Source organism: Solea senegalensis, linkage group LG4 (genome assembly GCF_019176455.1).
Source record: "Solea senegalensis isolate Sse05_10M linkage group LG4, IFAPA_SoseM_1, whole genome shotgun sequence".
NCBI lineage: Eukaryota > Metazoa > Chordata > Actinopteri > Pleuronectiformes > Soleidae > Solea > Solea senegalensis.
In genome coordinates, this window is record NC_058024.1 from 2,597,669 (window position 1) to 2,622,617 (window position 24,949).

The 24,949-nt window shown below is 41.0% G+C and overlaps 2 protein-coding genes and 1 non-coding gene across 5 annotated transcripts in view; all 3 read right to left on the reverse strand.

The window, feature by feature from the left end:
- LOC122768449 (protein kinase C delta type-like) overlaps positions 1 to 12,785 on the reverse strand; it is a 29,464-nt gene extending 16,679 nt beyond the window's left edge. The window contains exon 1 of one of the 2 annotated variants that reach the window (XM_044024470.1): positions 12,671 to 12,785. The gene's annotated coding sequence lies outside the window, so the exon portion shown is untranslated. Of the gene's footprint in view, positions 1 to 12,617 lie in introns of both variants that reach the window. The other variant, XM_044024469.1, reaches the window with a different exon arrangement.
- On the reverse strand, positions 7,670 to 7,741 carry trnae-cuc. Its single transcript has one exon. It is a non-coding gene; the product is annotated as a tRNA-Glu (tRNA).
- Positions 12,786 to 21,410: 8,625 nt separating the features above from the next.
- The window catches only part of fgd5a (FYVE, RhoGEF and PH domain containing 5a), a 63,657-nt gene continuing 60,118 nt past the window's right edge, over positions 21,411 to 24,949 (reverse strand). Inside the window, exons 19-21 of one of the 2 annotated variants that reach the window (XM_044024260.1) lie at positions 24,283 to 24,384; positions 23,853 to 24,007; positions 21,411 to 22,573 (exon numbers count right to left, since the gene is read on the reverse strand). In XM_044024260.1, the coding sequence (XP_043880195.1) occupies positions 22,537 to 22,573; positions 23,853 to 24,007; positions 24,283 to 24,384 (294 nt within the window). In that variant the 3' untranslated portion in view covers positions 21,411 to 22,536. Of the gene's footprint in view, positions 22,574 to 23,852; positions 24,008 to 24,255; positions 24,385 to 24,949 lie in introns of both variants that reach the window. The other variant, XM_044024259.1, reaches the window with a different exon arrangement.

Here is a 24,949-nt window from a genome sequence, read left to right on the forward strand (position 1 = left end):
GCAAATGATAATTTCATGGCCAGTTAATCTGTGGACTATCTTGTTGGTTCCTCGATTTAGTTGCTCGGTCCATTACATGTCAGAAAATGTTGATAAATGTTGGTTAGTCACTCAGTTTGAATGATGTCTTTGTGAAATGGAGCAAAGGAACCAGAAAACATTCACATTTAAGAGGCTGAAAAATAAGACGACTTGTTTAAACTGTCGTGAAAACACTCAAATCGGATTATTAAATGATTCAAAATCGTTGACGATTAACTGAGATACAAGTTAATCAAAATTAACAACTCTAATCGCGCCAGTATATACAGTACAGAACAGTATGCCAGGCCTGTAGGTGGCGCTGTAAACCAACCAAATAAATTAATATATGTTTTTCCACCCTCCAGCTGTTACAATCCAACAGTTTAAGTAAAACCAATTGCTAAACGTTTAGTGAATAAAACTCATGATCCGTCTCTCAAATCTGCATTTTTTTACTGTACTGCATTGCACTTCAATAATTAAACTTTACAAGTTTCTTTAAACAAAACGTATCCAATTATTTGACAATAAATGACTAATGACTAATCTAAGGCTGCAACGATTAATCTATTAATTGGTTTAAATATCTTATATTAGAATAATTAAAACAAGTTATTTATATTTTCTGGTTTGTTTGCTTCATATCACAAAGAAAATCATTAAGACTGAGTAGATTTGATTTGTTGGCAAAACAACATATCATCATTTTGAGGTGTAATGGACCAATTCATCGAGAAAACAACCGACACATTAATCGATTATGAAAAGAATCGTTAGTTGCATCGTCATAATTCTCTTGGTAGTCCAACCTCCAGTGCTCGGTAAACAATGTGGCACCAAAATAACGCCATACTAGTATTACTCCGTGTCAAATATTGCTTGTTTTGTTAGAATATTTCAGTTCACGAAGACCAAACTGAGGCGGAATAATAAGTTGCACACTGCAGCTTTAAATATATGCATGTCTTAAGCTTCTGTCTTCGCCTGAAAGCGTCAGCAGGGAGTCGGTAAATGTTAACGCTGGACTCCCTGCCTGTGGTGTATGTGTTAACATTGCACAACACAAACAAACCATGAATAACACACTAACTGAAGGATGGCACAGTACGTGGAAAACATGACGTGAAGAAGAACATATAAGTAACTAGAGCACATCGCTTGACGAGGAAGACTTCAGCCGTCTGTCAAACTCGCTTCAGGGATGTTTAACTACGTGAGGAATTCAGAAGATTACAGCAGCGGGGGGCAAACAATAGAACATAAATATTCCATTACAGGACGCGCATCAAACGGCACAATAGCGGTGACAGAGATGCACGAGAGATAGACTGTCTTCAGAGTCACGCTAATCGATGTGCCAAGCACAAGTCAGAGGTCTGGTATGCAGCAGATTAGAGGCGACGTCGTTTTGCTGGAAGGAGTCACCGAGCTGGTCGAGCAGGTTGGGAATGTCCTACGTGTCAGCCTTTAATCAGCAGGTCTGAACAAAGACAGGTGCAATTATGAGAAGGACGGGAGCGGAGGTGTCTTTCACAGAATTCAGTGACATGTGCACATCAGTGACAGAGATCAATTCAGCTCATATGTTATGGAAAAATCCTTAACATATGAGCTGCGTGCAGAGATACATAAATTCTCCTGAGGTAAATGTTTGATGACGCAGCGCCCGATGAACGTTTACCCCTCCTACTCAACCAAAAGGAGCAAGCGCTGCAGGTTTTATGCAACACACAGTCCCACAGTATTAGTACAAAGATCCTAAAGCACACATGGGCAACATACGGCCCTGGGACCAGATCTGGCCCGCAAACCAGTTTTATGTGTTTTTAACCACTGCAAACACAGACCAAACATTTCACTCTGTCGCGTTTACATGCAAAGTTTAATCGAGCTAAGGCCATAGTCCGACTAAGACGGGCAACTGGACAACTTGCCGAGTCCGGGTATGTGGAGGAGAAAATTGATTTATTGACCGTGTACGCCTGACTCCGCCTACGTAGGTTTCAGGACGACAACCTATGATTTCGGGCAACAGTACCGCCGTTTATACGCCGTCTCCTTCCACTTCCAGGTCAAAGACAGAGGAGGAAATATTAGTGCATGCGCAGAAAGCCAAATCCAACTCGAGTCAGACTAAGCGTATAAATGCAGGAATAATCAGACTATCAATCCCATTATCCAGATATATTAGTCCAACTAAGACGAGCTAAATTTTAGTCAGACTAAACGTGTTTAAATGACATTGAGTCAAAGTCGGCCTTTTAACACACTGACTAAAATGTTCTAAAATGTAATGTTGTTTATAAAGATGGGTTTAGAAATGATTATTTTCTTTAAACATTAATATTGGTGGCCCCTCACTGGCTTCATTTATGCCAGTGTGGCCCTCTGGAAAAAGGCATAGAGGAAAAGGCGTACAAGACGAACACATTAGTTTAACAAATTTAAAAATGGCAATTAATTTGTTCGAATAAATTTGCTATAGTAGGATGCAATTAACATTCCACAAACGGGAAATCGCTGACAAAAGGAGGAAGCTTCAACAGATTAAATATAATTATGTTATATAAAGTCAAGACAAAAAGCCCAACTTAATTTCTTCAAGTAAATAAATAAAAAAAAGAGCTGCACTCAATCCCTACCAGGTGAACTTTACATCCTATGTTTGAAATAATATCAAATTTCAATTAAAAAAGGTGACATTGGGAACAGGGCTTTACCTCAGCAGACATTTAATCTTACTCCAGGAAACATATATAGCTTTTACAGTAAGTGTCACAAAGCTATGTACAGGAGCGAGCCAGATAACAAGGGTTCTTAACGTGCCTCAGCTAAATGGAACTCAGCCAGAGTCAATATAGCTAATTACTCCTGTGATTCTATTTCTGTGACATGTCAATAATGTGAAATGTGTCATCGTCGCAGATGGGAAAGTACAGGTGGTTACGAAAAAGAAAGTGATAAAATGGCTGGAGGGGATTTCGTTACGGGCCTTTAACTCGTAATAAATGGTATCGATATCGGCCCCTGAAAATATATATAATCGACCCCTAGTTTTGTGTGAATGAAGAGATTTTTGTTTTATTCTCTTTCCGTGTGGATAAGGCCTCAACCCACTTACCCCTGTTCACCACACAAATAAAGTTATGTACATGGACTCTCAAGACTCACAAAGATGGTTAAGATAATAGCTGTAATTGCAACTTACGTAACGACTCCGCAAATGACACGTCCCCAACGGTTGAGATAAAGGCAGGAGTAAAGTGGTTGGGACGTTGTGTATCATTATCTGGATATGAAACCTTCTCTGCCGGGACAAGTGATATTTGGTCATAAGGTATCACAGAGCCGCGAGTGGCAATTAGCCTCAGTGAGTGATAAAAGCTGGCCATCTGACAGGAAGGTAAATAAAGTGACAAAAAGGTACCGGTCACGAAAGCAGAGTCACAGTCAGTCAACATCTGACATATATATCAGATTTGGGAGTTGTTGGCTCGCCATTGTGCGGCTGTGAAGATGCGGTAAACAGACTTAGCAAAGGCATCACACGAGCGTCTGTTGTCATCTTAATCAATTATATTTTTCAGCTACACAGCGAGGAAAAGGTGCACAACCAACAGTTATCGACAATTGAATTAATCTGTAACTGAGATTGTCGCGAGATTAGTGTAATGGATAGCACTCTTGCCTTTGAAGTAATAACACCCAGGTTCGAACCCCGATTGGAACAAGGGCCTGGAGTCCGCATGTTCTACCTGTGTGGGTTCTGGACTTTAATTAGAACAAAACCTTTTTTTTTACCTGTCCTACTTTACTACCAATACTGATCAGAGGTGTATTACGGGTAGCCCATGGCCAAGTGGTAGGGGAACTTGGTTTATTACTGAGGGGTTGCTGGTTCAAGTCCCCACCAGCTCAATAAAAGGCTGGGGTACCGCTGAGCAACTCCAATGGCTGCCCATTGCTCCTAATTCTGGGTTAAATGCAGAGAAGAAATTTCCTAACTAATTAAGTTATAAAATCACTGGGTCAGATATTGGATGGAGAAAAATGTAAAATCCGCATTTTAACCTAACTGAGCTCGGTATTGGAAGATTCTACAACAGGAGTATGGAAGAAATTATGTTAATTTCACTACAGAAGAGAAGTATATATCGGTATTGTTATCGGCCCAATCACACAAAAAGTCCACTATCATGCAAAATCATCCCTATTTATAACTTTTTATTGTTACTACGGAGACGCACAACAAGAGAGAATTAAAACCAAAAGGCGTTAAAGGTCATGAGCAAATTAAAGCTGAACAAACAAGTGTCTCACAATTACAATGAACCTGTAAAAGTGCGGTCAGAATCTCGTGTACAGGTAATAACCTGTTGTGTGGTTGTTTGCGATCACATCGACCGCTCTGTGAAGCTGCTCTTTATGGCAGCTCATCAAAAAAAACACATGTTGGAAATGAATTGCTGTAAAACAGGTTTTAATCTCAATGCCACTGCCTTGTGGAAATCAAACAACGAACATGGAAAAGCTGTGATTCGTGTCGATTGTGCTGGAAGCAGTCTCTGCGCTGTCATCTAAAGCACCAAATAACCATTATTTTCCTTATCGGATAATCTGTCCATTCGATTCAAGATTAATCCAATAGTTGCTTGGTGCATGAAATGCTGAAAGATTTGTGCTTCTCAAACCTACAAATGACGATGTTCTCAAATATCTTGTTTTTGTCCACAAACCAAAATGATTGGGTTTCTTTGTTAGATGAAACAAAACACGGCTGTTTCTCTACACCTTACTCTTGGTTAAAAATCATTCACATTATATGAAAGTTATGGAGAGTGATAAGAAGGTGACTTGATGACATTAAAGGCAATGAAAAATTTGGGTGCACCTAAATTTTGTGCTGGTGCACCTAAAAAAGAAAGTTAAGCGCACCATGGTATAGGGGGCGGAGTAGCTCAGCGGTTAAGACCGGTACCCAGTGTGCAAAAGACTTCATGGTTGCAAGTTCAACTCCACCCCTTGCAGATTGTACTCAATTCCGTTGTAAGTCGCTTAGGATAGAAGAGTCTGCTAAATGACACGTAATGTAACCAGTGCAACCAATGAAAAAAGTTAGTCTGGAGGCCTGTGTTAAAACCAAATCATCATTCAAATCACATTAAATCCAGGTTTGGTCAACTTTATGGACCAAACCAATACTCGATTCATTGACGATGAAAATAATCGTTAGTTGCCGCCCCTGATAACGAGCGATCAATCACTCCATTTTCTCCTTCACAGAAAAATCCTACGTGTAACTGTGTAATTCTCACAAAACTTCTCTTAATCCACAGGTCTCACACCGAGGCATGTACTAATACCGCATGAACCCTGCCTCAGGAGCACATAGGTGTAGTTGTGCACACGCACACACACACACACACACCCCTAATAACCTTGAACAAAGCAGCCTTTAATGAATTTCAGTGGAGACTGGAAAGAATCAAAGCCTTCCTTTATTTCACCAACCGAGGTTAATGTCTAACGCTCCTGTCCACAAGCACATGCAGGCTCACACTCACTCTGTCACAAGTCACTTTACTTTCAGGGACTTTTCAAAGACATTCGTTCATTTACTTTTTTTTTTGGAGGTATACCTAAACCTTAACCAAAACAACTACTTACCAAATAACCAACCACACACACCCCCAAAACACAAGAACACATGGGTTTATAACCAGTTAATGCCTAACCCTAAACTCTAACCACAATTCAAATCTTAGTCCTAAACTTAACCAGCTCCTCAGACATGAGGTTCTGCCTCATTAGGACCAAGTTTTGGTCTCTGTGAGGACTAGTGGTCCTGACAAGGTCAGTGTTTATGCCGGAAAATGGTCCTAAAGAGGCAAGAAATGCATGTGTTTCTCAACTGTTATTAATTTGCTGCATGTCTTTTAATATTGTTCTACACTGTCTAATGACAATAAAGGCTTTCTGGTCTGTGTGAGGTGGTGACACATTTATTCAAAAGAACCTGGGTGTGACTTTACCAGATACCAAATTAAATAAGACATGCTGTAATTGTGTCTACGTCTATGTGAATAGTGGCACACAGACACATTCATCAGCTTTACTGTTTGTGATTTTCTCCCCCCCCCAGTTCTCATTTGTAAAACCTGCTGTACCAGCATGTAATGAATCCCACCGCTCTGTGCATGTGTGTGTGTGTGTGTGTCTGTCTAAAAAACGTACAACGATATCTTTGTGGAGACATTTTATCTGGGCCTCACAACTTTAAAGCGCCTTGTTTGGGGTTAAGACCTGGTTTTAGGATTAAAATTGTGTTGAGTTGTGATGGTTAAGGTTAGGGAGTGTATTTTGTCCGTGATGGGTCTTCACTAAGACATAAAAACAAGTTGTGTGTGTGTGTGTGTGTGTGTGTGTGTTTTGGACAAGCATTAAGAGCGGTGTCCATTTCTGCAAAGCTCACAGTTCACAAAGCCTTGGTTAAGTCAGACAAAAAAAAGGTATCCGATCAAGGAAAGCTAAGCAGGATACCTTGATGTGTGTCTGAGTGTGTGTGTGTGTGTGAGAAAGAGAGAGCGACGGGGGGTTGTGAAAAGAGACCGAGGGCAAGTACTCACTCAGTGCTGATTTTGCAGTCTTGCGCTAAAGTGTGTGCGCGTTTACGAGAGCGCATAACACAACAGGAGGTGTTATCTTAAAAAGAATCATGTCTTACACACAACATAATAAAACAGCAGCAGTGTCACTACAGTGTTGTTTTCCTATTCTCTGGAACATAAAACAATGTCTTCACCTTTTCACAGTGAGAACCAGCTTTAGAAATGGACACTTGCCCTCATGTAAAACATGGCTGCCAGCAGGAAAAACAAGAAAAAAAAACAGATTTTTAGCCACGTAACAAAATCTACACTTGCTTAAGTTTGTGTCTAAAGTATTTCTTACATTTTTGCACTAGAAACGGAAGCTTATGTCACTTTGTAACGCACTCACTCCTTTGCACCAAAGTCGATTGAGAAAATCGCCAATTTTACACTACGATACAACTTTTTCACTTCCGATACGATACCGATATTGCAGCCTTGAGTATTGGCCGATACCAATATTGATCCGATACGATATCAGCACGAATCATACATACTTTATTGACTTAATTTGTAGTGTGGAATGATAGAATAGACTTGATCAAGTGATATTACTTAAACAGAGAACAATAGTCAGCAACAGTATGTATGAGGAAAAACTGACCCATTTATTATTAACTAATGGGTTACATAAAGAATATTGGATTTTTTTTGTCCATGTTAATATCATCAGGAGGAAAGTACTAAGTGCTCATGGGCGTGTTTTCAGAGCACCCGTGTTTACATTACATGTCATGTCATTTAGCAGACGCTTTTATCCAAAGCGACTTACAATGGAATTGAGTACATCAGCCAGGGGTGGATTTGAACTTGCGACCATGATGTCTTTCGCACACAGAGTACCGGTCTTAACCACTGAGCCACTACACCCCGTAAACAGTTAGTCATCTTAGGGGACTTTTAGGACACACTCTGAATCACACATTCATAGTGATTGTATACTTGGTGTCACGTGGCTTTTAAGGATTGTAATGGGGTAGTAAGTAAAGCAGTAGTTCCCTGACCGGGAATCGAACCCGGGCCGCGGCGGTGAGAGCGCCGAATCCTAACCACTAGACCACCAGGGAGTGGTGTTTCACAGGCAACAGCGACTCGTCCCGCAGGTAGAAACGGAGCCAGAGGACCGGCCCGCAGACGTGCTTAGCTCCGTGTGTGGAGCTTCAGGACACATTTAAAACACACAAAGCTCTTGGCATGGCTGGTTTTTGGGGTATAATTAACAAACGGAGGCTGTTGAAAGTCGACAGGTGGTGCTGGTTTATGAAATAATGTTGTTTTAGCAGCTAGCTAGCATGGTGCTAATGGCTAACTCCAACATGCAGAACCCACGTGATCACAACGGGCGCTGCTGGATAGAAGTGCTGGAGCAGAATGGACTGTTGTATCGGAGCGCTTATATCGGAGCTTTTAGAGGCACTGTGTTTTTTGGCTGATATCGGACCGATATCCGATATCAATATCGTATCGGGACATCCCTAACGGCACATACGTGTTGGTTATCCACTGCTGCCACTATCACTGAGGTGAAATGTGTTATTTTGTGACGTATATGTTTTAAATCCTTCATTCAGATGTACTTCAGTGACACAAACTTAACAAATGAGGCAGCATTTTCTCGATGGACTTTGGTGTGGGAGAGTTACAAGTTAACAAACCTCAATTTCCACTCAGAAAAAGCTGCGCAGTGGCAACACATTCGTAACATATCGTAGACTCAAGCAGGTGAAGCTTTGTCTTGTGAAGTTGCTGAAATCAGGGTTAGGGTTACATGAAGCAGTGTTAAATGTCATCTCATTAAATCAGATAAATTAAGTCAATATTCAGTCCTTCACAGCTCAGTTATTCAGGCACAAATTGGTGCTAAAAACATATCCTGGTTTTATACCATGGTGTCACAACTTGGTGCATTCCAGCTGTAGTCGAGGGTTTCAACACACAAAACCAGAACCTGTTTTAATTATCTAAAAGAAAACATTCCAACTAATTAGTCAAATAGAAAATGAGTTGACGACTGATTTAGGCCTCTTATCTCCAATGAAGGACAATCTTAACCCTATTTCTATTCCAACATGACTGTGTCCCCCAGTGCACAAAACAAGGACTATAAAGACTTGGCTTGACTTTGAGTTTTGGTGTGGAAGAACTTGACACAGAGCCCTGACCTCAACCCCATCGGGCACCTTTGGGATGAACTGGAGCAAAGACTGTGAGCCAGTTCTTCTTGGCCTACATCAGTGCCTGACCTCATAAATAAGTCTTCTACAGAATGAACGGACACAAATTCCCATAGAAACTCTTCTACATCTTGAGGAAAGTCTTGCAAGAAAAGTAGTGTGGAAGCTGTTATAGCTGCACAAGGGGGACCAACTCCATATTAAAGTACTGTATGTATTATAATGTGAATATTACAGTCCTTGTTGGTGTAACGGCGAGACATCGGAATACTACATCACTCCCAGAACGGACGTCTGATGCTCTATTCATGCTAAGCCAACGGTACTATCTTATATCAACATAAATAACGTGTGCATACAAGGACAATTACATCTGAATGACAGTAGATGAGTCAGCCATGCACACGTGTGTGTGTGTGTGCGAGGGACAAACGCCGCATGGTTAAGTCCTGACTGAGCAGATGTCCGCGCTTTGTCCTCAGCTCCTCGCGGTGCCACGGACCAATATTGACACACCAGTAACTGCAGGCAGATTCTGTTACCTGCAGCTCAAAAGAAGAAAAAAAAGCCGCTCTGCCTTCAGACCACAACAACAACAACAGGACACGCAGTGTTGTGTCAAGAGTGTGTGACACAAGATTTGCACAAGCAATGGAAGGAATATTTCAAAACCATGTCATGTGTCGAGTCGAGTGGACAAGTCGTGTCAGTGACTGTGGATCCTGACGGTTAAGCTGCGCTCGGCCACAAGAATGTGGGGCAATCTTTGACACGGCACTTCCCTTAAACCAAACACTGTCATCACAAACCATCCTTCTTCACCTTATCTGAGTGACGTCATAGACGATTATGAAACAACGAGAATGATGCACTTGTTTTGTGGCCAGTGTTGTAAATATAACAAAGTATAAATACCTCAAAATTCACACATCTGTACTTCACTTTACAGACTTTCACACGTTTATTCTTCGAGCAACTTTTACTCCACTACATTTCCTCTATCTATCTTTTCACCCATTCATTCATTCATTAAATGTCTTTGCTCAGGGAGACAGTCAGGAATTGAACCCACAACCTTCCAGTTGAAAGACAACTTGCCCTACCACTGAGCCTCCATGGCTCAATCCTAACACCACACAAAACTTAAGTACATTTAGAAAATGACTTTTGATGACAGTAAATGTCATAAACTTAAGACTTTTACTTAAATAACATTATAAAAAGGGATCCTTTTCTGGTCACATACTGTACATCGTTGCTTTTCCTGAGGTATCCCTCAGGTACACGACTGTTTGTGGCAACAAAAAGAAGTGACAGGTATCGTGTGCAGGTAAGACAGTGATTGATTTTCTTCATTTGCTGAAGCTGAAGGAAGAAACTTAAGTAGGGTACAGGTAAGCAATGCAAACCAAAACCAGCTCTAATACCAGTTTGACCACAATGACACGTCTTGTCCATCACTTATTGTCTACGTAAGGACCGTGAGACTGTCTGTGAAATCAGACCAGAAACCAGAAGAAGCACATTGAAACCTGAAGGAAAACACTGAATAAAAGCTGATTTAACTGACTTTGAACCTGATGACTTTGGCCGGTCTGAGTATTTCAGATACCGTCGATCTACTGGGATTTTCACGCTAAAACATCACCAGGATTTACAGAGAAAGGTCCAAAGAAGAGAGAATATCCTGTGGGTGGTAGTTAGAAGAATCCCTTGTTGACTGTACAAGCAGAACAGCAGTGAAGTGACAGTGAAATGATTCTGTTTTATGCCAAAGACTAGAATAAAAATAGAGCAAATAAAATATGTATAAATATCTAAGAAGCAGGAGGGCGGTGGTCAGAAGTAAAAGCAATAAATACAAATCCACATAAAACCGTGCATCATACCGTGGGAACATTCAGGTACGCTGGTGTAAACAGGATGTTTATTTTTTCCTCTGCAGTTTTTTGCTTAGTTTCAGATTGATTAACTAATTAAAAACAACAATGTTGGAAGGATGTTTTAATTAAAGCGATGATGAGGTGAACACAGCAACAGTATTACTACTACGCAGTATTTTCGTTTTACGTTCTTAAGAAGTTTATTTATATTTTTTATTTATATGTTTATTTCAGTCATGTCAGTTCGATCAATCATCATCACACATCATCTTACTGTAGTTCACACAATAAACACAACTGAAAGGGAAAGCAGTAGAAGCAAAAGCTTATCTAGTCCCGCCCCCATTACCCACAGAATAAGAGTTTATGGGGAATAAAGTTTCCCCATAAACAAGGCATTGTTTCAAGAAATGGAGGCTCTCCCCTCCATAAAATGACTCAAAACACTGTAGTATACATGTCAGGCCTGTATGTGGCGCTGTAATGCTGCCACGCAATAGTGGAGAACGTCATGCTTGTCGTTGTTGTTGCGCGACGTCAAAACTACGCTGTTTTCTCAAAGTTTCGTATTTGTTGTATACATGAAAGTTTTCATGCAGAAGTCGAGAAATGTTGGACTTTTCCAAGTAGCAACGCAAGCGCCAATCAAAACAGCGCTAACATCTACAGCGCTAACCTACCAAATGACGTTCCAGCGCTTAGCTCCGTTAAATGAACACATTTTTTTCCCACATTGCCAATGTTTTACTTCACCTAACAATGACAGACACATTGGACGTCACATCAACATCACTTAAGCAACATTGGCAACTCTTACTAACCTCCGATAGCTCTGCTAGCATCAGGCCCCGCCCCTTGTCAGGTGTAAAAACAACGTGTACGTGCGTGTTGTGGCTGTTAAGAACCACTCAGGGAGTGAATGTAAGTGTTTCCAAAGGTCGCAAACTAAATTGCAGCCAGAGACAGTAGCGTTTTTTTAAAATGTCTAGGTAGCGGAATTAGTGTTTTGGAACAAAATCAGTGTAGTATCTTGGATATACAGTATATTCATATTTAAAAGTCCAGTGTGCAAAATTTGGGTGAAATGATTTTTCATCCGACTGAAATGGGAAGATATAACAATTATACTTATTTACTTTGTATTTGTACGATCACCTGATTGTAAATTGTTGTTTTTCATTAAGACAGAATGAGACACACACACTGTACCTTAAAAAATGTAAGTTGTACATATTTATTTTTCTATTTGGGTTTATGGACAAAAACTAACTTAAAGGTGGAGTCATTTGGAGGTTTGGGAAGTTGATTTAATAAAAATATACTCATATGATGAATCAAAATAGTCCAAATGTTTGACAAGTCATTTAGACATGATTAATAACCTATTGATTGTGGCTAGCCTACTGCATGCCATTGATTTAATTGTTCTACTCTGTTTACCGAGCGTTTGATAAACGGTTTTATACTTCTGCATCATGTTTGTGTTGTATGGTTAGAACTAACTTGAAGTGAAACTCTTCTGTTGAACTTGGTTCCATTTTCACTGCTGAGTTGTTTGACACAGCTTCTATTAAGCGGCGTTTAAAACACACACACACACACACACACACACAAACCGCTAGGTACCGGTGGAGGCTTAGTTTCGTCAACGTTAACCGGGACATGAATACGCAGAACACACGACAACTGTACTGGCTTTACTGGCTACGTAACGTACGTAACTACACCTGGAGGAGAAAAAAGAGACGTTCACTTGACTCCATAAATCACACAGTCATACTGATGTGAGCCGCCGCTGCTCTCTCTCTCACACACACACATACACACACACACACGCGCGCACCGAGTTTCAACAACCGCGAACAACTTGACTGTCGTGAACTCACCGCTTCCGCCGCGTTCGCCGCCGAATCTGGGTTTTGAAAAACTCGCTTGTTACCTGGAGGTTGTTCTTCCAAAGTGTTCACGGTGGCGTTTAAGGAAGTGTGTCAAGTGTCTGCTGCTGTTCACTCAGCAGCTCACTGTCTCTGTCTGTGTCTCTGTCTGTGTGTCAGTCTGTGTCGGCTTTGTGCCGAGTGTCTGTCCCGAGTGCAAAGAGTAGCGACTGTGTGACGTCACCCAGGTGAAACACCCCCCCACCCCCACCCACCCACAACGCGCGCACACACACAGGACAGCACATGATTGAGCAGTTACTGATGTTTTATTGACAATAAAACAATTAGTGTATTGTTTTATAATCGATTTATCATTTGAGACAAGTGTTTTTTTTAAAATAGAATAAAAACAAGTGTAACTTGCAGTCGGAACAGGTGAAAATGAACTCGCAGGCAATTCATTTTGGTAGCAATTCGTTTTTCATAATAAAACTAATTTTAAGACACTCTTTTTGAGCCAAAGTAAATTTTATTTTGAAAGTCAAACACCGGTCAGCAAGGGTAAAATAAAAATGAATGCGTGGAATACTGGAAATTACTTTTTTTCCCTTTTCACTATTACATCTATTTGGTGAGCACACATGGCAACAGCAGCTCAGTGGTGCAGTGAGTCGTCTTTCAACTCAAAGGTTGTGGATTTGATTCCCTGCTCCTGTGGACCACATACTGATGTCTGTTTTGCCTTTCATGCAGTGCATTTTCTGTCACTCATCTTTCATACCCATTCAAACACCCCAGCATGGGGTTAAGTGCCTTGCTCAAGGACATAGCATGGCAAGGTTTAGGTTGGTTTTCCACTACAAAATAGTACCTACTCAACGTGGGCGGAGTCATCACTGCACGGCTGCATGAAACTGCCGTGACTTGTAAAGCAGTTGTATTCAATGTAACTGAGTCATTAGAATCAGTTAATTAAAACTATTCGTTCAGTACTTCCTCCATGACCGGAGCACAGACTCCGCCTGACGCTAAACTGAAATACAGTGGCAGGGGTGCTTGTGATGCCGATCAAGATCAGCGACGATAAGCAGTGCTGACGCTAAACACACCAGATTCCATTGTTAAATATTGAGATTTTAGACATTTACCTGGTAATTGTTGGAGATTAACCCAGGTTTTTAAGATTGTTAAGTCTTTTTAACTGCAGGTACTAAAAAACGTATCAGGTACTAACGCTAGTGGAAACGCAAAATAACCGTGTAGTGCCAAGGCGAGTCGGGTCACGCTAGTTTATCCATAGACCCTCACAGACTAGCTATCCATAGACTATCCATAGATCCTTCTAATTGTGGGAGATTAAGCCAGGTTTTTAGGACTGTTTGTTGTCATTTTTAACTGATCTACAGTTTGGCATTGTTTGGCTCAGCACACTTGGAACCTCGCCAGAGCAGGGACTAAAAAAAGAACCAGGTACCAGTAGTTGCTCTTTTGTGATATTGAACTAAAGGTCTTTTGTTTGCAGACACCAGAATCGTGACGGTGTCCACATTAAGTGCTTTGGGAACCAGTTTGTGTTTGAAGAGAAAATAATCAATTATTGAAATAAAGGTTGTCCTCGCACACACACACACACACACACGTATTAAAGTGAAAGAACACACCTGTGCAGCATGTGCAGTAAACACACACACAGCTCAAACAGGTGTACAATAGACTCAAATGCTGCGTCTTTGCTTTGCTGTACTGGCAGAACTGGACGGACGAAATCCGCCTTTTCTTCTCTCTCAGCCACTTGTCTTGAACATGACACGACATACCAGTGTTGACAAGTACGGAAAAAACCAGGAAGTGAATGAACATTTTTTCGGCAGCTTTACTGTAATGTTCACCAACACTATTGGAAGAATGATATCAATATTAATAATAATAAAAAAGAATACTGGCAGGAGAAGTAAGAAATCGGGGAGGGGTTTCCATGCTGGCCCCTCCCACTGCACATCCACACACTCCCACTACTACACAGAGCACACAAACCCACGTGGTGCTGACTCATCAAACACCCCCCGAACTACTTTATGACAATAAGTGCACTAAATTTAGACAAGCCGTCTTAGTTCTTAAACCGGGTCATGACACGTTGAATGTTGACAGAGATCACTGAATAAAGCTGGCGTTAGTCACCACCATCAATACAATAATAGAAGAGTTCAACGCAAACAAAGACAGTACTGGTTTGTCAACACGAGTCACGCCAGCGTGACTTAAACCAAGATTCCAGGAAGCACGAACAGCAAAAGTGACGTAGTTTACGTGGAATTCGGAGACATTTTGCATTTGAATGGCTTAAGAGTCCAAAAATTGGAGGGAACCGCTCACTAAATCACAATTATTTTATCGCAAAGTGTGAGATAATTTGGTAAAATGCGTACAGGTTACACTTAATTTGTTTGATAACCTCCATCAAGGTCAATTTGTTTGTTAGCAGCTTCCTGTCTGCAGGTATTGACAGATCAATCTGACTTTTTTGTGATTTTCCATTACTTTGTGTGCAATTTAGCGACGGTTTGTGCTATCGGAGAAATTCCAGCGGTTTCTGAGAAGCCGAGAAGTTGCCCGTCAACACCGTCGTTAGTCACGAGAGAGAGTGGACTGTAATTTAAATTTTTTTGGCCTGTTTTTGGACATTGACAAAAAACTTTTTTCTCAGAATTGTGACTTTCCGACTTTGATCTCAGAATTCCGATTTTCTGATTTTATTCACAGAATTTGTGCCGTTTTTTACTTTCTTGTCACATGTGGCCCTGACACTCCTCCGTAGCCTCCACCCATCTTGCCATTTAATTTGACAGAGAGACATTTCTTCACATTTGTATAAATTATTCGTATTTATGAAACTATATTGAAAGAAAGTCATCTGTGGTTGTGACAGAGAACATAAGTCACATGACTTTACTCACTCATGCAACCACAGAAATGTACAGTTTTTCCATGCTGTCACTTCTGTTTATAGACACGATGACCTCACGCTGCTTGTAAAAGAAAAAAAGTCCATGTCATCAATCACCACTGCCCTCCCAGCAAATAAAACCTGCCTCCGGCTTCAGTCCTCAGTGTTTTCCAGTAGCTTTGCACTTGAGTGACCCCTCGTGTCCCATTTAGCCCCGCCCACTATTCTGGTTCCTCAAGAACCGGCACGAATCAGAGAAGCAAGGTTTTTCTCAGGTTTTCTCAGCATTACCTCCCCGTGTGAAGGAAGAAATGTGGGTCAGAGATCTGACAAGTGAATTTCCTGCAAACCCTCTGGAGTGGAGCATTGTTGGCCAGACAGAAGGAGGTTTTACCGGTTTGAGAACCTGTAACTCTTTCACTTTTACTGTGGCATGACACAGCAAAGACGCTGTGAGAATCAGACTTCAGACGAAGTCGTGAAACCCAGACGGTTCCTGTTGTGATGGCCATTTCGAGCCAATCGCTTCAGTGCCAGTGCAAACATGAGAGAGGGAGGAAGGAGAGGAACAGACGGAGGGAGAGAGGGAGGGAGGGATGAAAAACAATCACTAAAAGAGGAGAGAAATTGTCCTTTCATCAGGAGACATGCCAGACTGAATCTGCCACAATCTCTGTCCTCATTTCCTTCTCTCTTTGACTCGCTTCTCTTTTTTTCTTCTCTGCTTTACATCAGTTTCTTGTCTGAAAGCCGTGCAGACAGAAGTTAGGTATGAGATTAATTATATAATGTTGGTATATAATGCTACGGTCGCTTTAAAGCGAAACAAATGAAAACAAAACGAAAATGAAACTCCACACGAGAAGAATCTATAATCATTTCCAGAAAGCTGTGACTAAATGTTCTGTGCCTTCGTAGATCCACTCTGATCTGTAACTTATGCAAAAATATTGTTAAAAATTGCACAATTTCTTTTATCAAGAAATGTACTTCAGTAAATGTAAATGCTGTCGTTTAAAGGTTCTCGTGCTGTTATTTTACTTCAGATCAAACTGCGCGGAACTTAAAAATGAGTCGCTGTAGTACACATGCCAGGCCTGCAAGTGGCGCTGTAACGCTGCTGCAACAAAACGGAGAAGAAGACGTCGTATACGTCAGATAGACCAAACAACGGCGTTGCCAATTTCAAGAAGCATTCACTTTGACACTGGGCAGCAGTCGGACGAATTTGTGGCAAACAACCAACACCGTTCCGACACCACTGTCGATCAAAGTTAAAAAGACTTAAAAATCCTGAAATCGTGGGTTAATCTCCTACATTTAGCAAAGCAAATGTCTAAAATGTCAATATCCAACGTTCAGTGGTATCTCAGTTCTGTGTCTGTGCTGCGGTCGCGCAAGAAGGACTGAACGATTCTTTTTGAATTGAACTGATTCTATTTCAGTTACACCGAAAACAACAGACTGCCGCGGCAGTGACACGCGACCACGGTATGACGACCACGCCCATGTTGAGGGGGTACTACGACCTCGCCAGAGCAGGTAGCGGGAACTCTCCCGAATGAAAGAGTAGAGCCGAGTCGTGCACGAACTGCATGATGGAAAAGCGCTGTGAAGTAAATCAGACGGAGCTAAGCTTGTCTGAGCCTGTTACATGAAGTTGGTAAGCGATTGCGTCAGAGGTCTGGTTATCTCTGAAATGCCAGCCTTGCCTTCCGGTGTGGAACCACCGCTGAGGTCATTTTCCTCTCAGGTTGTGATAACACAACAACAACAACAGCAGCTAAAGCACATCTACGAGTGTTTGTCTCCAGGTTTGTCGTGTTGCACAACATAAGCACGTCTGAATATATCAACAGGGCTTCGGCGTACATCGGATTATTTATCCTTTACTGTCACATGTTCTCCAGTCATGAGATCAGATTGCAAAACATCTGAAACCTCTGGGTCTTTTTTTTTCTCAGGTGTGTGAAGAGCAAAATTTGAATGTAAGATTTTAAGATTACAGCATGGAAAATTTGCCAATCCGCCTACACCGGGTATCAGTGCTCAGCCGGGCCTCCGACGTCCCGGTCACATTCCAACAAGTTTGTCCTTCAGTCAGGTCTCACTTTAATGCAGGAAGTGAAGAAGTGAAGATTCTCATGTGTTTGGGTGAATGTTTGCATGTACAAGCAGTGATGTGTATACATGGATATATGTATATATATATATATATATATGCACATACTGTACGTGTGTGTTTGTGTTTATCCCCTTTCTGTCATTTTTTTGGTACTAATTTAATCCATATCTTTCCATTTATTCATGAATTTGTATACAATGGATACATTCTGATACTTTTCTTGTGTTTTCAAACGTAAAAAAAACAAAAATTTAAATTTTTAAAAAATTTTTTTCAAAAGAATTAAAAAGACTAATGTTTCAAGGTTAAATACACATAAACTGCAATAAAGGCTAAAAGAACACAGTACAGTACAGCACTAAATACTGCGTTTTGTTTGTGACGCTCATGTCTACTCATACTCATTCACAGCCACATCTGTAACACCTAATATAGATTTTTAATTGGTAAACAACTCATTTTCAAGATTGTGTTTGGTTTAACTCTATTTTATGCATGGATTTTAAAACATATACACGTTTTATATTTAAGTTTTCTTCTTATATTGTGTTTTTGTCTAATGCACCAAAGTCCTCATATGTTTATTACTTACTTGGAAACAAAACTCTTTGTGATTCTGATTAATCCTAACTAAAGGTATTTTTGTTCGGGGACCCCTTAAAAAATCTCCTGGGACCCATATGTGGGTCCCTACCCATCCCTTGAGAATCACTGACTTCCGTTAACTCTAACCCTACTCGCTCCCCTCGAACCTTTTTAGTTTATTTGTATTTTTATGCTTTAATACACCGACTCTCTCTGTACTGAATGTTTGATGATTATTGGCCTCTCTCTCCGTGTCCTTTTTACCACTTTCAGAGCCGATCTAAACGCCATCGATTCAAGCGCGTCGACAGGTTCGCGCGATCAATATCTGCATTCTCGTTCTCGTTGCTTGGCGTCTGCTGTTCCCCGAGTCCACGCTCCCGTCAGAAGGAGGAAGTGGAACGAGAGGTGTCTTTTAACTTTTCGTGCCGTCAAAGGAATCGAACCAGCGGTGCTTTTCTATCTCTCCCTCATGCTCGCTCGTCTCCCTTCTGTGAATTCAAAAAAAAGTATTGGGTCACTGTCACTCCTGGGATCACGTGTATATCTAGAGCGACCCCAATCTGTTCAATCTCCTCTGCCTACTTTCACACTGACGTACGATCACTCCGTCTTTACTCATCTCATTAGAAATGATCTTTTGGACCTGGTCTCTGTGTACGGCTCTCTGTTCCCCTGCTTCCTTCTCCATTATCTACACTGGAGAAGCCTCTTAGAAATGATTAATGAGCAAATGAAATGCCATTTTTGAATTATCAAAAGGACGACTGATAAATTAGAGCCCACGTTTCCCTCCCTTTAGTGAGCTCTTACACACTGAGCTTGCTCTGCTTCACTCGTGCTCATTAATATTGCAAAAAAAAGAAAAGAAAGTAAAGACACAGGCCAAAATGTTTTGTGCTGTTTCTTGGTCTTTAAATATTCATGCCGCGCCGCCGTTGCCCTGGTCGCGGCCCATGAGCCGCTTTCTGATTTGATTGTTTTTGGCTCTGTGTGGAACTCTTTACAACAACTAATGAACTTGTTCTGGAGGGTTTGTGCGGCCCTGCAGGCCAACTGGGGGCGGGAAGTGAAAAGCAGGGAAAAGAGAAGTGTGCTGATTATAGTGTGTGAACAAGCTGGGGGATGGGGGGTGGTGGTGGGGGATGGCGGGGGATGTGTGTGTGTTCTACAGGGCAAATTAAATATACTCGGCAAAGCCAGTGTTAACAATACCAATGAGTTCCAGCTCCTTCTGGAGAAGACGACACATTCTACAATACATTGTTACAAAATAATAGCTATTATTTTATGTCTAGAGAAAAAAACAGACCTTTCCTTAACGTTAATGCATCAATTTTCTTTTATATTTGATCATTCTGCATTATTTAAATATTACATGTTGTATTTTTTTTTCATTTTGTCTGAATTAGAAGGTTAAAAGGTTATAATAACTAAAATACATGGTGTGCACTAATACAATTGATACATGTTTTTGGATGCATTTGAATAATATTTGCTTTTCTCAAGATGAACACTGAGGTTTTCAGCACTCGAGCATGTTTGATTGAGATTGAAGTGAAATGAAATGTGTTTGGCATCATGTTCTGTCGCCCCCTGCTGGATAAACCAAACACACACCCCAAACAGGCTTCACCAGTATAACAAAAAAAAATAATATATATATATATATATATATATATATATATATTTATTCATATATATGTATATACATATTTGTATATATGTGTGTATATATATATACATATATATACATATGCTATAAGTACTGCCTTTGTGATGCTTTTTAATTATTGTTATATATATTATATAGTCCATGCTTTGCTTAGAAAACACACAAAAAAACCTGTTTATGAAATGACTACAGCTAAAGTTAGCCAAACTGTGATGTAAGCTACCATAATGATACATATGAACTTACCCTTTTATCTGTGTACCACAAAAAGCCTGGTCAAAGAAATGACTACTGCTAAAGTTAGCCAAACTGTGATGGTTAGGATAAATATTTGCTAATGAAACACAAACGCCCAGTTTAAGAACAGGCCACAGCTAAAGTTAGCTAAGGTATCTACATGTGAGGTAAAGCAGCATGAGGATGGACATGAACAAACCCCTAAACAAGCTAAATATAGCCAAACTAGAACCCACCTATGAGGTAAACAAGCAGAATTGACATAAAGTGACACATGCTTTGCATAGAAAACACAAAAAAACCTGTTTAAGAACAGACTACAGCTAAAGTTAGCCAAACTATGATGTAAGCTAACATAAGGATAAATATGTACCAACCCCTTTGTTTGTGAAATACAAAATTAACTAATTTAAGAACAGACTGCAGCTAAAGTTAACTAAACTATCGTCTGTCTGAGGTAAACTAGCATGAGGATGAACATAAACGGACACATTCTTTGTTTGCAAAACAGAAAAGCCCTGTCTATGATGTGAAATGACTACAGCTAAAGTTAGCCAAACTATCTGTGAGGCAAACTAGCATGAGGTTGAATGTGAACTTACCCTTTTATTCGTGTATCACAAAAAGCTCTGTCAAAGAATTGACGACAGCTAAAGTTAGCCAAACTCTCACCTGTGATGTAAGCTAACATGAGGATTGACTTAACTTTCTTTGACTTTGAATTAACTCTTGGTTAATGAAACACAAGAGGACACTTAAAGAACAGACTGCAGCTAAAGTTAGCCACGGTAGCTCCTATGAGATGAGAGGCCTAAAGAGACCAAAGCCTGAGTGAAAATACCTGAATCTATCTATATCTATGTCTATATACAGTCTGGGTCGAAATCTCTTTTCACTGACCTTTGACACTAGTTGTTATTTTGTTTTTTGTCTGTTACTTTTACCCATATTTTTTTGTCTTGTAACTCCTTTTAGTTGTAGTAGTTTTTATCTTGTATGTGTTATTCTGCACAGCACTTTGGTCCACTGTGGTTGTTTTAAGGTTTCGCGTGTAAAACTGTGATTGCGTGACACCACGGGAAAGCATTTTAAAAGGAGTTTATTCATTTTTTTTAATATGTAATCTATATACATAAACATTTACAATGCACTATATGCAAGAGGTACAATCCATGGTGATACAATCCCATAAGAAACAGGTAGAAAAAGCTGAACAGTACTTGTGTGCTTATAGAAAGAATGTGGTTTGACAGTGGGTGAAGAACAGCTGCGATCCTCAGGTTGGACATTAAAAGCAGCAGATTCTTTTTTTTTTCGCGACGCCCGAGGACAGCTCAGGTGATGAACAATAAAAAGGTTATAGGTAGTTTGACAGTGTTTGTTTTTTTTTGTTCTCCTGTAGTTTCCATCCAGTCAATTGCATCCTGCAGTGCATACAGCATGAAAGAAGGCATTCATTAAAAATGGCACAATATTATTATATTCCCATGTTGTCAGTTGCTAACTGAACTTTTCATTCAATCAGAAGGTTTATATATATATATATATATATCTATGTATATATATATATTTATATAAGACTAGATAAAAAGAGGTCTCCTCTTTACGAAGACATGACAGTAGTACAGTACTGCGATAACATGAAGACAAATGAGAAGAGAATTTCATTTCAGGCACATTCATCGTTCGTCAGTCAGGTTTTTCTTTTGTTTGCGAATTGCACGGCATATTCAGCTGGATGGCACTTTGCGAAAGGTTTTAAATACGTCAATGCACATGTCATGTAGACGAGCGGCTGAACGGAGCGGAACTGTGTAAAATGACCTCTCATTGTGTTTGAACCAGTTCTATACCAACAACTCATATGATTCACTTCCATATCCGTATCAGTAGTTCAGAAAACCAAACATCTCTCTACAATGGTAACAGTAAAAACTACTATGGAACAATGTTTGTTACTTCGGGCCAAAGGAGGTGACACCTTTTAAAACCTTGCAAGATCGGGGGTAAACTGAGCCGCCCTTGGTGGAGGTTTGTAGGCTTTCTGGGTGATTTTCTCTTCTCTTTGATGAACAGAGTTCAGCTGAAACAGAGTGTGTGTGTGTCTGTGTGTGTGTGTGTGATGTGTCATCCTGCACAACCAAAAACAGAATCTTCATAATCCAGTGGATGTTCCAGTCGAAAAAAGCAAAGATGGAGCAGTGGCAGACTCTGCAAGGTTGACTCTCAGCTGCCTTGTAATATTGAGAGCGGACACGACGTGAGTCCATGCTGCAGCAGGTAGCTATGTTGTGCTCCACACAGGAGTCCGAGCAGTGTGTGTGGACAGCAGGGCTTGTTTTACCTCAGAGAGCAGGTGCTATAAAACAGTGGCCTCCTCTATGGCGTTCACCCACCTGAAACACAAACACAAGGAACATTAGTCTTAAAGGACCATGACAGTACAACTGTCTTTGCTCAGGAGAGTTACATTTAGTGCTTTAATGATTGATTTTTCCATGACACACACAAGTGTTTGAAATGTATGTGAATAAACCAATGAAAAAAACAACAGCTGTCGTCCTACAAGGCACACAGAAATCTTGACCTCACTGACAGCATTGGAGTTTGTGAGCAGTTGTCATGGAGGCCTGACATTGCTGAGAACCACATCCCTGACGGTCTAGTGTTTAGAATTCGGAGTTCTCGCGGCCGGGGTTCGATTCCTGGTCAGAAAATATTGATAATCCCGACCTTAATGTCTTTGCCATTTACACTTTGAAAAGTAAGAAATCATTGATGTGATTGAACATGTGCCGTGTTTCCCTCATGGTATGGTTTAGTTTGATACGTTAAAACCCAGAGTCGGGCTTGAGTTTCCACTGAGAACAGCACCTTATAGTGGGTGGAGTTTGGGCTGTGCCTGATGGCCATGTCAGCGAGATACGTAGCGTGACGTTGTACCGGTGCGACAACATTGAACGTTAGAACTAAACCTGACTGAATCAAACCGCCGTGTTTCCATTGAGGTTTGATATGGTATGTACTTTTTCCCAAAACCAGCTAACTAACTTGCACACCACTCCCTGGTGGACTAGTGGTTAGGATTTGGTGCTCTCACCGCGGCCTGGGTTCGATTCCCTGTCAGGGAACGTTTCTTTGCATCGTTTATACCAGCGATCCCCACGGATCGGTTCAATGTCAGACAATATTTCACGAACTGGCCTTTAAGGTGTGGCGGATGAATACAAATATAAACAAAATAAAATGATACGAGCAGCATTAAAACTGGTATTTTCTGACTACAATAATAAACGTGAATCCACCGTGTATGCAACTTAATTAGCAGCATTCCGTGTGGACGGCCCCTTAAAACGATTAGTTCAGGTTAAAAACACAAGCTGAGGAACCCTGCTGTCCTGTGTACGCCCCTGGTGCAGCACTTATCTTTAGACACGCCTCTTAATGGGGAAACAAGGAGAAACATGTTTTCATTGAAGGGTATCAGAGCAGACGGTGAACCCTGTTGGTGTCATGGATCCGTCACATTCCGGTGCTTTGCTGCACTATTCACTGATGGTCCAGTGGTTAGGCCGGGGTTCAATTCCCAGTCAGGGAACATGTCTTTACCCATTTAACAAACCATATGAGACCATTAAGATACTGAAACAAGCTCCAAAAAAAGTCATTGCTAACCTGCGTGCAGTGTGTTCGTCGTCGGCCCTGAAGGTGTAATAGAGGGTCTTCTTGTGGTACAGGTGGAACACGTTGCTACTCTCCTCTCCCTCCGGTCTCTCCGTCAGCTTGACGGTGAAGCCCTGCATAGGCAGACTCTCCGAAGCCACTTTGTCCTGAGGAAACCGGAGAGAAGACGACACAAACTAGTTTAAACAAGAGCGTTGCTTAACGCACAGAGAGCGCAGAGTGTCAAAAAGAAAAGGAGAGAGCACAGAGATTCCCCTTCATTAGTCACATGAACACGATCTATCCAGGAGAACAGAGTCAACGCTGGATTTAATGTGGTTGAAGAAGAAGGAAGAGGAAGAGAGAATGGTGTGAGTGTCTTGGGGCTGGTGTGGGAGACTCTGTGCCCCCTCACCTCACGAGCTGTGAAGGTGTAGAGCACCTTGTCTTTGAGGAGGAACCACAACCGCTTCCACTTCCTCTTGCTCTTCTTGCGGCGCTGCAGGCTGCCACTCATGGTGGAGCCCTCCACGCCGAGCGACACCTGAGGGAACGCACAACATCCAGAGTTAGACACATGTGATAGACACATTTTACATCACAGCACACAGGAGCTGTTGTTCATCCACTGCTGCCTCCATCCGTCAATTTAAAAGTGTTATTCTGTGACGTCAGGGTTTGAAATTCGTTCATATTTACACAAATGACACAAATATACCAAATGAGGTCTGTAGACCGGCGGCTTCTGTGTCCACACAAGCTTAAACTTTCTCAATGGAGTGTGGTGCAGAGAGAGTAAATATTACAGGCTGAAGCAGCGTTTGTTAAGAGGCTACAATCTGTTTTTCCTTGTGTCACAAAAGTCTTTAAAATAACGGTTCGATTCCCGGTCAGGGAACTACTGCTTTACTTACTACCCCATTACAATCCTTAAAAGACACCAAGTATACCATCACTATGAATGTGTGATTCAGTGTGTGTCCTAAGATGACCAACTATTTACAGCCACTGAACTAAACGCTCACCTTATATAATCTACTCCTGCTTAAGTCTCTAATATCTTAACAATACCTTTTTTTTCTTGCTGTTAGGCAGCTTTTTCCAACGAG